The sequence below is a fragment of the Stegostoma tigrinum genome, chromosome 1, assembly GCF_030684315.1.
Source record: "Stegostoma tigrinum isolate sSteTig4 chromosome 1, sSteTig4.hap1, whole genome shotgun sequence".
NCBI lineage: Eukaryota > Metazoa > Chordata > Chondrichthyes > Orectolobiformes > Stegostomatidae > Stegostoma > Stegostoma tigrinum.
Window position 1 is genome coordinate 162,146,619 of NC_081354.1, and position 17,336 is coordinate 162,163,954.

General features: G+C 42.8%; 1 protein-coding gene across 1 annotated transcript in view; it reads right to left on the reverse strand.

Moving 5' to 3' along the window:
- Positions 1 to 1,255: 1,255 nt before the first annotated feature.
- Positions 1,256 to 17,336, reverse strand: part of haus1 (HAUS augmin-like complex, subunit 1) — a 47,924-nt gene continuing 31,843 nt past the window's right edge. The window contains exons 5-9 of the mRNA XM_048535585.2: positions 9,223 to 9,346; positions 5,961 to 6,026; positions 5,438 to 5,509; positions 5,209 to 5,256; positions 1,256 to 2,331 (exon numbers count right to left, since the gene is read on the reverse strand). Of these exons, the coding sequence (XP_048391542.1) occupies positions 2,254 to 2,331; positions 5,209 to 5,256; positions 5,438 to 5,509; positions 5,961 to 6,026; positions 9,223 to 9,346 (388 nt within the window). The 3' untranslated portion in view covers positions 1,256 to 2,253. The remainder of the gene's footprint in view (positions 2,332 to 5,208; positions 5,257 to 5,437; positions 5,510 to 5,960; positions 6,027 to 9,222; positions 9,347 to 17,336) is intronic.

The following is a 17,336-nucleotide window of genomic DNA, read 5'->3' on the forward strand; positions in this document are numbered from 1 at the left end:
ACGTTACTTAAAACAGTGCTCAAAAAGAAGTTTCCTGAAGAAAATAAACTGCACCACATGAATGATTTGCAATAGTCATGGATAACACTGTGTAGAGCTGAATGAACACAGCAGGCCAAGCAGCATCAGAGGAGCAGGAAGGCTGACGTTTCGGGCCTAGACCCTTCCAGTTCTTTTCTCTGCAAATTACGCAAATCCCGCTCTATAAAGAACAGTAAAACACCTGTATTTAATCGGGTTTCAACCACATTAGCATCAAATTCAGACTATGTTTTACAAAATACAGTACCATTTCTCTACTTGCTAACCTTACCAACACCTACAGTTCTGTTTCACATAGGAAAGAAAAATCACAAATCGCTGTTAATCTTAGACTTCTTAAAACCAAGTCAATTGTATTATCAAAAAATTGGCATGGTCATTTAGCATTTAACTCAAACACTCCATAAATTCATTTGGTTTTTACTCTATAAATTTGATTTCTTTAATTGGAAGCAAATACTGCATATATCCATATCAATTGATTGGATAATACTTGTTAAATTACATGCTTTGGTAACTTGATTGGTTAGAATGCTTTTATTTGCATTCTGGTCCCATAAAGTGACAAATTCCACAGAAACTATTATGTGGTCACTGCCTGGTGTGGTGGGAAATTGTCCAATTTAGAATATTTAGTGGCTGCAGTTGAAAATGATGTGTTTTTCTAAGCTTTATCAAATTTCTGAAGAGAAAATTCCCAAATTCTCCAATCTATTGTCATAGGCAAAGTTCTCATCCTGAAACATGTCTTCACAGAATTCCTACAGTGTGTAAACAGGCCATTCAGCCCAAGTCCTTACCGACCTTCTGAAGAGCATCCCACCCAGACCCATCTCCCAACCCTTTCACATAACCCTACATTTTCTGTGGCTAACACACCTAACCTATAAATCCCTGAACGGTATGGGCAATTTAGCAAGGCTAATCCACTTAACCTGCAGAACTTTGGACTGTGGGAGGAAATGGGAATACCTGGCAGAAACCCACACAGACGCAGGGAGAACGTGCAAACTCTACGTTGGCTCAGGGGTGGAATTGAATCCAGGTCCCGGGGGCTGTGAGGCAGCAGTGCTAACCACTGATCCACTGTGCCACCCCTCCACCCCCTGAAAATGTCTTTTGCGCTCTCGTCAATGAGCTCACATCTTCCGTAAAGTGTGGTGCCCAGAATTGCACACAATGCTACATAACAGAAAATACTCAAAGTCTCCTGTAAATAGTTATCTATGGCAGTCATATTTATTTTTGTACAATGCTACACAATTTCTTGGTTCTGTCACAGAACAGACATGGTACAGATACAAGAACTCTCGAATAAGTCATTTATACAAGGTATACAAGGCAGAACAAGCTAATGATTCAATGCATCAAAACATGAAAGGGAGATTCCAAGCAAACCGATCTAAATATAACTACAAACATAATGCAGCATTAGATTAAGCATAAAAATCAGGAAGGCATCAAGTTCAAACAACATACTGATCTCAGCAGAGTAATAATGTTTTCTTAGACTAGGGCAAAAAAGCCCCCTAATTCTGATAAATGTATTGCTGCAGGAAGATGGGAGAGAAGACAAGACAAGCTCAACCAGGGAGACCTCTCTCTCCCTCTCTCCAGGATTAAACAACTTTCCAGCAATCATGTAAAAGATACACTGGCACAGTCAATCCTTCAGAATAGGTAGAAAAGAAGGATAAATTTAGAAAATAAAGAATGATGAGAAAAAGAAGTGTACACCAATCAGAAATATCAAGTGCTGGCACTTCCAAAACTTTAATCTAGGACCGCATGTTTACTACCTGCAACCTTCGTTCACCAACCATTGTAATATAAAAGAAGAACCAAAAATGTGTCAGCAAATAATCAGTTATGGAAGTCCCTTGACACCACAGAGCTTTCACCATATGTTGGAACAACACTAGCTGCGAGCAATGTGACGTTTCCCCCAACAGCATCAACATGGAACTATTTAAAAAGCGTCTTTACACTTAAAAGACAAGCATAAAAGGTATATTCTAGGAGTATTTCACATGAACTTCACTGATCCAAAGTAATGAGACTGCTATAACCTTTAATTAGTATTGCAAACCTGAAAATATATAGACTCCATGAATTAGACTACTGGTCAAAAGTTTCAGGCACACAAACAGTATGAAGTCTTGGATGCTTCACATTTGGAATGAAAAATTTGATCCAAAGTCAGTTTGTTGCTCATTTAAGAGGATTCACTTCGGGTGACACACAGCTCAAAGCATCCATCTTCTCGGAAAGTAGACGATCAACCTTGCTCTGGAAGAGAAATTAATTTATTTTTCAAAATATATAAATGTTCATTTTTCTTTTAAAAAGGAGACCCACGCAGTTTATTTATTGTTATTTTATGACAAAATAAAACAAAAATTATCCAGAACAGCTAAATTAAACAAACAACAGACAAGTCATTTCTGAACCAAACTTATACAGTTCTGTGACTAAATAATAGGATCTCTCTCAAATAAAAACTGAATGTGGAGAGAAAAGGTGTGTCAGTGGTACCAGTTACTGAGCAGCTTTCTTGGCCATTGCCAATGGTGCTGCCACAGGCTTCCGATAGTACCAACAAATTACTTGCTATTTAATTCTTTCACAGGATGTGGGAATAGCTGAGTAAGCTGACATTTTTTATTCATCACTGTCGATGAGAAGGTGTCAACACTACATGTGTTTAGGAATAGCCACAGTGCCAACAGAGTTCCAAGATTCTGACAGTGGCAGTGTTAACTTTGCTTCACAAAAAATTATTCAACTCAGATTTAAAATTAAACTTATCTAGCATCAACTGCCATTTGTGGTCAAGAGTTCCTAACCGCTACCATCCTGTATGAGTAGAAGTGCTTCCTAAATTCTCTCTTGACAGTCACCTAATTTTTAATGCCCTCAGTTCTAGAAGCCCTAACAAATGGAAATAGTTTATCTTCATACACCCTGTCTTTTCCAGTCAATATCTTGAAGACAGATCAGATCCAGGGGAACTCGCAGGTGGTGGTATTCCCTTGCATCTGTTGTCCTTGTCCTCTTAAGTGACAGAAGCCCTGATTTGGAAGTGCTGTTCAGAAAGCTTCAATGAGTTGGCACAACACATCTTGTTGACGACACACAATGCCCCCATGGGGTGTTGGTGGTGGAGGGAGAAACTACTGAGGGTGGTGGATTTGGTGCCAATCATGTGGGGTGCTTTGTCCTGGATATTTTCTAAATCAACATTTTCAGAGATCCTGTGACATCGATGCAGCAGATATAACTAGACCCCAGGCCTTCTGACTCAGGGGTAGGGACACAACCGCTGCGCAACAAAAACGCTTATGGTGTCAAGTTTCACGCATGCTGACTAATCCAGACAAAATGAAAAATATTCCATCACACTCCAAACTTTTGCCTCATGAATGATAGATAGGATTTGGGGAAACTGAAGGTGTGTCACTCAATGCAGAGGTCAGAGCCTCCAACCTGCATTTGTAGCTACGTACTTGTATATATAGCCAGTCCAGTTCGTTTTCTGGCTAATGGTAACTCAGGCTTTGAAAGCAGGAGATTCAGCAACGGTAAAGTCAAAAGGAAGTTACATTCGCTGCAGATTATATTGCAGATAGTCAGTACATGGCACTCGTAGGAAGCAAATATCACTAGCCACTTATCAGCCAATGTCCAGATCCTGCAACATACACAGACTGCTTCAGTATCTGAAGACTCACAAACGACACTCAGCAAGTATCCCCACTCTTGACTATACAGCAAACAGAAGATGATTAAAAGTAGCTGAAGATCATTGGATCCCTTGAGGAACTCCTGTAGGGATATCATGGGACTGAAATGGTTGACCTCCAACAACTACAACTTGTGCAGGGTATGGCTCTACCAGTGGAGAGCTTTTCCTCCACTTCAGTTGACTTCAGTTTGGATCAGATTCCTTAAAGCAATTCTCTGTCAAATACAGTCACTCTCACCTCAAGTTCAGTATTTTTTGTCCATGTTTGAACTAAGGTTGTAACACACAGTCAGCAGCTGAGCTGTCCTGACAAAATAAAAACTGAGCATGAGTCAGCAGGTTAACGCTGTGCAAATGCTGCTTGATAGGCTTGTTGATGGCACCTTCTATTACTTCACTGATGCCTGAGTTTGGACAAACAGGGTGGGAATTAGCTAGGTTGGATTTGTTTTGCTTTTTGTGGACTGGACGTACCTGAGCAACTTTGCACACTGACATTTCAACAACAATGGAACTAGATTGTACTCCTTGAGTAGTCTTTCCTCACTAACACTGTATCCAGCACAAGCTCCAACTTAAAAGACTTACACTTTTCTAACTTTATTGCTCTTTCTACAATCTCTCAAGGATAGAAGACTACGGAACCAAGAAGTTGTAGCAATCAAAAATGATTACACATTAGAAAAGGGAAAACTAATAGATAAGCTAATTGTGGTCTTTTAAAATTATTGAATAATTTGACAATAATTTGACATTTCCCTAGCCACCATCAGTTCTGAGGAAGGGTCACTGGATCCAAAAATGTAAACTGTTTTTTCCTTCACAGATGCCACCAGACCTGCTGAGCTGTTCCGGCAATTTTGTTTTGTTCCTGATGTACAGCATCCGCAGTTCTTTCGGTTTTTATTTAGTACTAACCAGGAGGCCTTTTGGCCCACGTGATTCCAGTGGAATCAAATAAGACAATTCTCTAAGTGAAACAGACTTACAGCGTGCATCATGAATACCAACTGGAAGAAAGAATATTCAAAAATAAGGAACAGTGTAAAGCACAGGGTATGTCTACAACACTAGAGATCATCAAACATCAGAAAGTGGCTTGTGACTATATTCTACTGCATGCCGAGTTTAAAGGATGCGAGAAGGCCACAGCACAAGAGAATATCCAGAGGGGAGGATGATCATACTCAAATGATGAGAAACTTACGCAATGGTAAATTTTACAAAGCATACTAGCTTTCTAAACTTAAGCTTGTTTTGGGTAATGTCCTTTTTAAAGAAAACTAGAAAAAGAAAGTAGGCAGCATGATAGAATAGCACCCAGCATTAAGACTACTTTGCATTTGCAGTCCGGATTCTGCTTTCATATATTGACATGGCAGTCTATACATTGAAATGATAAGCAAAAATATAACACTTACCAACTCCAATTTTGTTTCTTCAATTTTTACTTTGGCACTGTAGAAATTCTGCAAAATACAAGTTCAACATGCCAAACTAAACTATTGATCTCACAAAGAAACAAAAATTGAGAAGCTTATATTAATTAGTAGTGAAGCAACTGCACCAGAGATCATTTGGGGTAGAATTTCAACTCTTTATTCTATGTAATTCCCAACCTCGCCAGTCAAACAGACATATGGCACTTACGGGTGTCAAGTCATGATAGGATTTCAGCTTTGCGTTCAAAGATTCTACTTCCTTTTTCACATTTTCCAATCTCTAGAACACAAACACAGAGAACAATTAAGTTCAATGATTTGCATTTACCCCATCATTTGATAGAGATTTCTTTTGCTTCATCACCATGACCCACTCTCAGATCAGCAGTTAAAAGGCTAGGTGACCTGCTGTTAGTGAAATGCAGGCTGAAACACTCCGTTGATATTCTGCATATTTACCACTCCAAACTGGCCACAAAACACCTTGCTGCAAGAAAATCTGTTTCAGGTCTAAGAGGCAAGCTCAAGATGAATAATTGGTCTGATTTATCATTGAATTCAGATATTACCAGCCCTTTGCCATCTAAACAAGTTTAGAGAATGAAAATAACATATTTCTGAGAGTACAATTCAGACAGACGATCAAATGTATAAACACACTGGACAACACCAATCCACTGAAGTTAACATTTTGAATGTTAACAAAACAATCCTTTCATTTTCATACCTACCTCAGAAAGTTCCACAAGCGACTGATGATCTAGACACGCATCGAATCCAACTTGCTTCAGGTCATTCTTTTAGAAGAAAAATGGATAGTTAAAGATTAAAAACTTAAATGAAACATTTCAAAATTTCATAATTAAGACAGCTACACAAAAAGAACGCAAATTGTGGGGAAGGGGCATGTAGGGAAAGAGTGAGAAGGAGAGAGACACAGAGGGAGCGAGAGAAGGAGAGGCACACACAGAGGGAGCGAGAGAAGGAGAGGCACACACAGAGGGAGCGAGAGAAGGAGAGGCACACACAGAGGGAGCGAGAGAAGGAGAGGCACACACAGAGGGAGCGAGAGAAGGAGAGGCACACACAGAGGGAGCGAGAGAAGGACAGGCACACACAGAGGGAGCGAGAGAAGGACAGGCACACACAGAGGGAGCGAGAGAAGGAGAGGCACACACAGAGGGAGCGAGAGAAGGAGAGGCACACACAGAGGGAGCGAGAGAAGGAGAGGCACACACAGAGGGAGCGAGAGAAGGAGAGGCACACACAGAGGGAGCGAGAGAAGGAGAGGCACACACAGAGGGAGCGAGAGAAGGAGAGGCACACACAGAGGGAGCGAGAGAAGGAGAGGCACACACAGAGGGAGCGAGAGAAGGAGAGGCACACACAGAGGGAGCGAGAGAAGGACAGGCACACACAGAGGGAGCGAGAGAAGGAGAGGCACACACAGAGGGAGCGAGAGAAGGAGAGGCACACACAGAGGGAGCGAGAGAAGGAGAGGCACACACAGAGGGAGCGAGAGAAGGAGAGGCACACACAGAGGGAGCGAAAGAAGGAGAGAGAGAGAGAGAGAGAGAGAGAGAGAGAGAGAGAGACACACAGAGCGAGCGAGAGAAAAAGAGAGAGACACACAGAGGGAGCGAGAGAAAGAAAGAGACACAGAGGGAGCGAGAGAAAGAGAGAGACACACACAGAGGGAGCGAGAGAAAGAGAGAGACACACACAGAGGGAGCGAGAGAAAGAGAGAGAGAGACACAGAGGGAGCGAGAGAAAGAGAGAGAGACACACAGAGGGAGCGAGAGAAAGAAAGAGACACAGAGGGAGCGAGAGAAAGAGAGAGACACAGAGGGAGCGAGAGAAAGAGAGAGACACAGAGGGAGCGAGAGAAAGAGAGAGACACACAGAGGGAGCGAGAGAAAGAGAGACACAGAGGAAGCGAGAGAAAGAGAGAGAGACACACACACAGAGGGAGCAAGAGAAAAAAGAGAGAGGCACAGAGGGAGCGAGAGAAAGAGAGAGAGACACAGAGGGAGCGAGAGAAGGAGAGAGACACAGAGGGAGCGAGAGAAGGAGAGACACACAGAGGGAGCGAGAGAAGGAGAGAGACACAGAGGGAGCGAGAGAAGGAGAGAGACACAGAGGGAGCGAGAGAAGGAGAGAGACACAGAGGGAGCGAGAGAAGGAGAGAGACACAGAGGGAGCGAGAGAAGGAGAGAGACACAGAGGGAGCGAGAGAAAGAGAGAGTGACACACAGAGGGAGCGAGAGAAAAAAAAGAAAGAGAGACACAGAGGGAGCGAGAGAAAAAGAGAGACACACACAGAGGGAGCGAGAGAAAGAAAGAGACACAGAGGGAGCAAGAGAAAGAGAGAGACACACACAGGGAGCAAGTGAAAGAGAGAGACACACAGAGGGAGCGAGAGAAAAAGAGAGAGAGACACAGAGGGAGCGAGAGAAAGAAAGAGACACAGAGGGAGCGAGAGAAAGAGAGAGACACAGAGGGAGCGAGAAAAAGAGAGAGACACACAGAGGGAGCGAGAAAAAGAGAGAGTGACACAGAGGGAGCGAGAGAAAGACAGAGACACAGAGGGAGCGAGAGAAAGAGAGACACAGAGGGAGCGAGAGAAAGAGAGAGACACACACACAGAGGGAGCGAGAGAAAAAAGAGAGAGGCACAGAGGGAGCGAGAGAAAGAGAGAGAGACACAGAGGGAGCGAGAGAAAGAGAGAGACACAGAGGGAGCGAGAAAAAGAGAGAGGCACACAGAGGGAGCGAGAGAAAAAAAAAAGAGACACAGAGGGAGAGAGAGAAAGAGAGAGACACAGAGGGAGCAAGAGAAAAAGAGAGACACACAGAGGGAGCGAGAGAAAAAGAGAGAGAGAGACACAGAGGGAGCGAGAGAAAGACAGAGACACAGAGGGTGCGAGAGAGAGAGTGAAACAGAGAAAAGTGGGGGCAGGCAGCAACAAAAAAGATAAAAATCCTTGGCTACAAAAAGTACATTTGATTGGAAATGTCAAATGTGCAAACTCATTCAGTACTTTTTTTTTAAGAAAACATACCCCATTACCTCTCCTATCCAGCTGTTAATCTATTGCATAACTTTATCAGCTGATTTAAAGTATCATCTACATTTTCTATTTTCTTTAAAAGCAACGTAATATTTTGCCTTCACTTTTGATCTGTGGCCTTCCTATCTAGTATCTAGAATGAGCATCCAACATCACTGAACCAAACACTTCTTCTGTAAGTGCAGCGTAATCTTACTGCTGGCTACAAATATAACTGGGCCATAAGTCTCCTGTTCAAAACGACTCACTGATTTCATGACAGCAGGCTACCAAATTCATATGGCTGGGGACTGATAATGTTTAATTAAAATCGTGAGCCAATGTCCAAATAGTTACTAAGGGCAAGAAAGCAATGAATGGAGGTCAGGATTTGCTATTCTAATGTACTGCTTGTGTTTCTAACCTCAGCCATTCCATGCTAAAGAAATGTCAAAGATTTCTCTCTTAGGAAGAGGAAAACAATAAGAAAGCTCAATCAGGCCTCCAGCACCTACAGTGGTTGTTTACAGTGCAACACAGAGATGCTTGAAAAAGGCAGGAACCTCTCCCATGTGGTTATTTAATTTGTGCATTAACCAAGACAATTACAACCAGTTGGCCATTTGGCCACAGAAGGCCACTGTATCACAGGAAAGGCTTGAGAGTCAATTTAATCTTGACCTGGACTAAGATTCACACACATCTACATGATTTCATTGGATAACCCCACTAATTTCTACCTTCTGCAACCAAAATTATGTCTTCCACTTGCAATACTCCCTTAAAAGGCCTTTTTGCCCCTTATCAATCACTAAATGCAAAATAAAAATGCAAATATTTTCTCAGGATTAACTATTTCATCCAAAAATTAATAAAACCCATCCTACAGATGCTGGCTGGAGTATGAGGCAACCAGACTTAAAAATCATAGCTTCAATACTGACCTCTAAACTTTGGCTCAGTTGGCTCCATTCTTTCATTTTTTTCCTGAAGAATTCTGCATTCTGCTTTTTACACTCTGCTTTTGCCTTGGCTTCAATGACACAGGCATCTGTCTGCAGTAAATCCCTTAAAATAAGACAAAGCATCACAATTACTGAAATTTCACTCCTCTTGGGCCAAGTGAGTCAGTTCTTGTGAATGGTATATTTTGGTACTACATTTAAGAATCATCTGGATGAGCACTTAAAATATGAGGACACAGTAAACAATAGACCAAGTGCAGGTAAATAGGATTAATGTGGCTTGATGTTTGTTAGTCAACTTAGAAAGGGTGAGCCAAAGGTCTGGTTCTATGCTGTATGACTCTGACTATTTTGCATTAGGGTCAACATGAAGCCTTAGAGATCAGATGTAAGCAAAACTTCAATGCAAAAAAATGAGCCTTAATTCCAAACTGTTGTGAACCTCATATAGGCTATTGACTTTTTAAAAAGGAAACTGAATTCCCAGTGACTGATTCAAAGAATCACATGACAAAATTTCACATTTTCAGACCTTTACTGTGGAAGTATCTAAAACATGAATACAAAAGCAAAATACCATAGATGCTGGAAATCTGGAATATAATGTGGATGCCAGAAATACTCAGAAACAAAATCAGAAATTGCTGGAAAGACTCAGCATGTTTGGCAGCATCAATGTAGAGAAAGCAGAGCTAACGTTTTGGGTTCAGCAACTCTTCTTCAGAACTGATGTCATCTGCTGAGTTTTTCTGGCAATTTCTGAGTTTTGTTTTTCCCCCTGATTTGCAGCATCTGCAGTTCTTTGTTTTTTTTTTGCTGGGAACACACAGCAGGTTGCAACATCTGTGGAGAGAAACAAAGTCAGCAGTTCAGGTTGATGCTCTTATTGGAACTCATCCTCACATGAACACTTCCATGATAGTCATAGAGTTGTGCAGCATGGAAACAGACCCTTCAGGCCAACTCGTCTCTGCCAGACAGATATCCTAAATTTATCTAATCCAAATTGCCAGCTTTGGGCCCATAACCCTCTAAAGGCTTTCTATTCATGTGCCCATCCAGATACCTTTCAAATGCTGCTACTGTACTAGCCTCCACTTCCTCTGGCAGCTCATTCCATACACACACCACCCTCTACATTTAAGAGTTTTCCCTTTTATATCTATCTCCTTTCACCTTAAACCTATGCCCTCTAATTTTGGACTCCCCTAACCTGGAGGGAAAAAAGAACCTTGGCTATTAACCCTATCCATGACCCTCATGATTTTATAAACCTCCACAAAAGATCACCCCTCAACCTCTGACACTCCAGCGATAATAGCCCCAGGAATTCAGCCTTTCCCTATAGCTCAGGCCCTCAAACTCCAGCAACGTCTTTGTAAATCTTTTCCACATACTTTCAAGTTTATCAATATCTTTTCTATAACAGGGAGATCAGAAGTGAATGCAATATTCCAAAAGGTGGCCTAACTAATGTTCCGTACAGCCATAACAAGACATCCCAACTGCACTAACCAACAAAGGCATGTGTACCAAACATCTCCTTCACTACCTTCAAGGAACTATAAACCTGCACTCCAAGGTCTCTGTCCAACAACACTCCCCAGGACCCTATCAATAGTTGTATAAGTCCTGCCCTGATTTGCCTTCCAAAATATAACACCTCATATTTATCTAAATTAAACTCCATCTGCCACTCCTCGGCCCAGTGACCTTGGTAATCCTCTTCACTGTCCACTACACCAATTTTGGTGTCATCTGCAATCTTATTAACCATTATTCACAGCCAAATCATTTACATAAATTACAAAAAGCACAGAACAGAGCACAGTACAGGCCCTTTGCCCCACAATGTTGTGCCAAACTTTTAGCCTAATCCTAAAGTCTATCTAACCTCCAGCCCTACCTCATACTATCATCTATATGCCTAACTAGTAGCTGCTTAAATGCCCTGAATGAGGCCGACTTCACGACCCTCTCCAGCAATGCATTCCACGCCATGACCACACTCTGTGTAAATAACCTACCTCTGATATCTCCACTATATTGACCGCCACTCACTTTAAAACTATGCCCCTTCGTAATAGCTACCTCCACCCTAAGAAAGAGTTTCTGGCTGTCTACTCTATACCTCTGATCATTTTTGTACACCTCTGTCAAGTCACCTCTCATCCTTCATCGTTCTAGAAAGCCCTAGCTCTCTCAACCTTTCCTCGTAAGACTTTCCCACCACACCAGGCAAATCCCCTGGTAAATCTCCTCTGCACCTTTTCCAACACTTCCACATCTTTCCTGTAATGAGGCGACCAGAACTGGATACAATACTCCAGACATGGCCGAATCGGGCTTTTGTATAGCTGGAGCATAACTTCACTCCTCTTGAGCTCAATCCCTCTATTTACGAAAGCTAACACACCATACGCCTTCTTAACAACTCTATCCGCCTGGGTGGCAGCTTTCGGGGAACTGTGGGCATGAACCCCAAGATGCTCCTGCTCCTCCACAGAGCCAAGAATCTTGCCGTTAACCCTGTATTCGGCTTTCAAATTTGTCTTTCCAAAATGAGTCAAATCACACTTTTCAGGGTTAAACTCTATCTGCCACTTCTCAGCCCAGCTCTGCATCCTCTGTCCCTTTGTAACCTAGAACAGCCCTCTGCACTATCTACAACTCGACCCACCTTCGTATTGCCCACGAACTTACTAATCCACCCCTCCACTCCTTCATCCAAATCATTTAGAAAAATCACAAATAGAAGTGGACCCAGAGCAGATCCTTGTGGTACACCACTTGTAATTGAGCACCATGTTGAATATTTTTCGTCCACTAGCATCCTTCGTCTTCGAAGGGTCAGCCAATTCTGAATCCAATCTGCCACATTTCCCCCTGTCCCATATTGCCCCAGTGGCTAAACCCATCAGTATGTCCTCTCTCACTGCAGTTGTGACATTCTCCCTAATTAGTAATGCCACTTTTCCAACTCTTTTACCTTCCTCTCTATCTAGTCTAAAACAACAAAATCTGGAAACGTTGAGCAGCCAGTCCTGTCCCTCTCTCAACCAAGCCTCTGTAATGGCCACAGCATCATAGTTCCATGTACTGATCCAGGCTCTAATTTCATCTACCTTACTTATAATATCCCTTGCGTTGAAATAACACACTTCAACCCATTAGTACCATTGTGTCCATTTACCTGTTTCTGACTGTCCTTTCTTTCTAATTCACTGGTCCTAATATGTACCTTCCCCTCAACCCTTCCACTTGCTGACCTGTCGCTCTGGTTCCCAGCCCCCTGCAACTCTAGCTTAAACCCTCCCGAGTAGCACTAGTGAACCATCCTGTGAGGATATTGGTTGCCCTTCAGTTTAGGCGCAACACGTCCCTCTTGTACAGGTTACCCTGCCTCAGAAAGCGGTCCTAATGATCTAAAAACCTGAAACCCTGGCCCCTCTGCAGCATCTCCTGAACCGCAAATTCATCTCTCCTGTCTTTCTATTCCTTGCCTCACTAACACGTAGCACTGATAGTAACCCAGAGATTATTACCCTCAAGGTTCTGCTTTTCGGCCTCTTTCCTAACTCCCTGTACTCCCTCCACAGAGCTTCATGCCTCTTTCTGCCTTAGTTTTAAAATAGCGATGGAAAAGTTAATAGAATTATAATAACCGGCCCCAATGTGAGCCCCCACTGACACCTCAAATACTTACCCTTCCTTATTTTCCAAACGAAGGTCAAGTTTTGCTCCATCTAGCAGGTACAGTCATACTGAATAAAAAAGTTTTCTTGTACAAAGTTAATTCATCTAGATCAAAGTCCTTAACACTATGGCTGTCCCAATCTTTGTTTGCAAAGTTAAATTCCTTGTTCTTACCTGCATTGACTGTTTGACTTGCTCCTCTTCTCAACTGCACCAGCCTCAGACTTATTTTGTTTCTCACTAGCACGAGTCCCCACCCTACTTACCAGTTTAAAACCTCCCGAGTAGCATGAACAAATCTCCGCACCAGGACAATGGTTCCCTTCCATTTCAGGTTAATTCTAATGAAAGCTATGTCCCACTGAATCCTATGGCCAGCTATTCAAGGGTGCATTTTCCAGTGTTCTTATATTTTTGCCCGTCATCTCCGTGACCAGGGAACACATTCCCAACACCATCTGCCTGAAGACTAGCGCAGAACACTATTTCCTGCTGTTCACAGCACCAGATTCCTTGTAATAAAAAAAATTAGAAAATGCTGGAGAAACTCAGGAGGTCTGGCAGCATCTATGGAGGGAGAAGGGTTAAACTGAATCCAGCATGACTCCTCACACAGAGAATCATAATGAGTCAAAATTAAAGTCATAGTGGACTCAAAAATGCTAACTATAATTCTCTCAACAGTTGCTACCCTCTGTTTCAATGCACGCTCGTTCTCTCTGTTACTTTGTCAAGGATCTGACAATAAGTCCGTAAGTAGGAAGAGTAGCTGCTTCTCCATTTGCATTCGAGTGTCAAATCTGGCACGTGGGTTTAAGACAACTTAACCTGGCTGCTGGTCTCCATGACAAACAGGCAAGATTCACCCTTAATATCCAGGAATAAGCCTGTCAATTTGTCTCGAAAAGTTAACTGTTTCTCTCCCTCGAGATGCTACCATATCTGCGGAGCTCATCCAGCACTTTGTTTTTATCTCATCACCTTCTCTTCATGGCTGTGCCAACTTTTCAAGACAACACTGAGATATTATGGGATAACTTACTACAGAAGTTACCACATAAATAAAAAGAAAGCTGGTATTTTCCAAAACAGGTACATACAAGAACAGAATTAGGAAATAGCTTCAGAGATAGTAGGAACTGCAGATGCTGGAGAATCTGAGAAAACAAGGTGTAGAGCTGGATGAACACCTCAGGCTAAGCTGCATCAGAGGAGCAGGAAGGCTGACATTTCGGCCTAGACCCTTCTTCTGAAGCCTACTTGATTCGTACATCAACTACCATTTTAAGCATTCCTCTCTCTAACACTGGTAGAGTGGCAACAATGCATGCTAATTCAGAATCATTATGGCACAGGACAAGGCTCATTGTGCCTCCACCACCACCTCAAATGAGCAACATTACCTGCTGCCAATCTTCTGCTAGTGTGCCTCATCATTACACATCATTTCTATCCAATGTCCTCGAGAGCCTGAAACAAATCCACTGCCTCCAGTTTTTCAGGCAATTCATTCCATAACCAAACTACTCACATTATGAGCAAGTTTTCTTCTCACATTACCCTTCTTTCATTTGCACATCACTTTAAAACTATACGATACATATTTTTCCACATCTTATAGGATACACTCCAGGAAAAAAGGATAAGTGGAAGAGTCAGAATATGGAGTGGGATAAACGTAAATAAAAGTAAAGCTAGAATAGGAGGCGGAGGCTAAAGTTAAGGGGAGAAGAGTATCTTTAAAATAAAGCAATTAGAAAAATCAGCAAGAAAGACTGAATAAGTTCAAGTTTAAAACACGACAGTTGAGGTCATCTGAGTGAAAGATGTGACTTGTAATATGTGGAAGCTATGGTACTTAGCACGGTCGCTGCACATTTGGCTGTCTGGAAGTGCTTCCACCTGCTTGAGTTTGTGTTTTGGAGCTCAAGTGACAGGTAAAGACACTGTGGTGCGACTATGAGTCCGAGAGTACGTGGATAGCATGTTTAGAGAACTGGTCACAATGCAGTTGAGGGAACTGGAGGAGAGGGAATGGGTGAGCACCGGGCAGTCAATGATAAACAGGCAGAAAGTACAGGAGTCCCCTGGGATCTCACAAGTCTGGTTTTCCAAATTGGAAGCTAATGTGAAAATGGAGTAGTTAGCAGAATTCGGCATAGTTTCGTACGGGAAAGGTCATGTCTCACCAACCTAATCAAATTTTTTGAAGAAGTAATGAGGATAATTGATAAGGGAAGGGATGTTTATATGGACTTCAGTAAGGCATTTCATAAAGTCCGACATGGCACAATGGTCCGAAACTAAAATCACACGGGATTTTGGGTGGGCTGGCTAGATAGATACTAAGTTGGCTTGGTCTTAGAAGACCAAGGTAGCAGTGGAAGGGCGTTTTTCAGAATGGAGACCGGTAACTTGTGAAGTTCCACAGGAATCTGTCTTAGGTTCTCTGTTGTTTGTAGTATAAATAAATGATCTGAAGGAAAATGTGGGTGGTCTGATTAGTAAGTTTGCAGATGACACAAAGATTGGTGGAGTTGCTGATAGTGCCAACAATTGTGAGAGGATACAACAGGATACAGATAGATTGCCAGGGTGCGTGATGTCTCTGATCGTGTTTTTGGGATCCTTAAGGGAGAGGGGGAGCAGCCCCAAGTCATGGTCCACATTGGCACCAACGACATAGGTAGAAAGAGAGGCGGGGATTTAAGGCAGAAATTCAGGGAGCTAGGATGGAAGCTGAGAGCTAGGATGAACAGAGTTGTTGTCTCTGGTTTGTTGCCCATGCCACGTGCTAGTGAGACGAGGAATAGGGAGAGAGAGGAGTTGAACACGTGGCTACAGGGATGGTGCAGGAGGGAGGGTTTTGGATTCTTGGATAATTGGGGGTCTTTCTGGGGTAGGTGGGACCTCTACAAGCAAGATGGTCTTCACCTGAACCAGAGGGGTAACGATATCCTGGGGGGGGGGAATTTGCTAAGGCTGTTCGGGTGGGTTTAAACTAATTCAGCAGGGGGATGGGCATCAAAATTGTAGTTCGACTATAGAAAAGGTTGAGAGTAGAGTGGTCCGAAATAAAGTTTCTGGGAAGCAAGATGGCACCGGCAAGCAAGAAGTTGGATTGAAGCGTGTCCACTTCAATGCCAGGAGCGTTCGGAATAAAGGTGGGTGATCTTGCAGCATGGGTTAGTACCTGGGACTTCAATGTTGTGGCCATTTCAGAGGCATGGACAGAGAAGGGACAGGAATGGTTGTTGCAGGTTCCGGGATTTAGATGTTTCAGTAAAAACCGACAAGATGGTAAAAAGGGCGGAGGTGTGGCATTGTTGGTCAAGGACAGTATTACAGTTGCAGAAAGGACGTTTGGGGACTCGTCAACTGAGGTAGTACGGGCTGAGGTTAGAAACAGGAAAGGAAAGGTCACCCTGTTGGGAGTTTTCTATAGGCCTCCGAATAATTCCAGAGATGTTGAGGAAAGGATAGCAAAGATGATTCTCAATAGGAGTGAGACAGACAGGGTAGTTGTCATGGGGGACTTCAACTTTCCAAATATTGACTGGGAACACTATAGTTCAAGTGCTATAGATGGGTCAGTTTTTGTCCAGAGTGTGCAGGAGGGCTTCCTGACACAGTATGTAGATAGGCCAACAAGGGGCGAAGCCACATTAGATTTGGTACTGGGTAATGAGCCTGGCCACGTGTTAGATTTGGAAGTAGGGGAGCACTTTGGTGATAGCGATCACAATTCTGTTATGTTTACTTTAGTGATGGAAAGGGATAGGTGTATACCACTGGACAAGAGTTATAGCTGGGGGAAAGGCAATTACGATGAGATTAGGCAAGATTTAGGGAGCATAGCATGGGGAAGGAAACTGCAGGGGATGGGCACATTAGAAATGTGGACCTGATTCAAAGAAAAGCTCCTGTGTATCCTAGATAAATATGTACCTGTCAGGCAGGGAGGAAGCTGTAGAGTGCGGGAACCGTGGTTTACGAAGGAGGTGGAATCTCTGGTCAAGGAGGAAGAAGAAGGCTTATGTTAGGATGAGATGTGAAGGCTCAGTTAGGGCACTTGAGGGCTACGAGGTAGCCAGGAAAGACCTAAAGAGAGAGCTCAGAAGAGCCAGGAGGAGACATGAGAAGTTGTTGTTGGATAGGATCAGAGTAAACCCTAAGGCTTTCTATAGGTATTTAAGGAATAAAAGAATGACGAAAGTAAGATTAGGCCCAATCAAGGATAGTAGTGGTAAGTCGTGTGTGGAGTCAGATGAAATAGGGGAAGCGCTAAATGAATATTTTTCAACAGTGTTCACTCTAGAAAACGACAATGTTGTCAAGGAGAATACTGAGATACAGGCTACTCGACTAGGTGGGATTGAGGTTCACAAGGAAGAGGT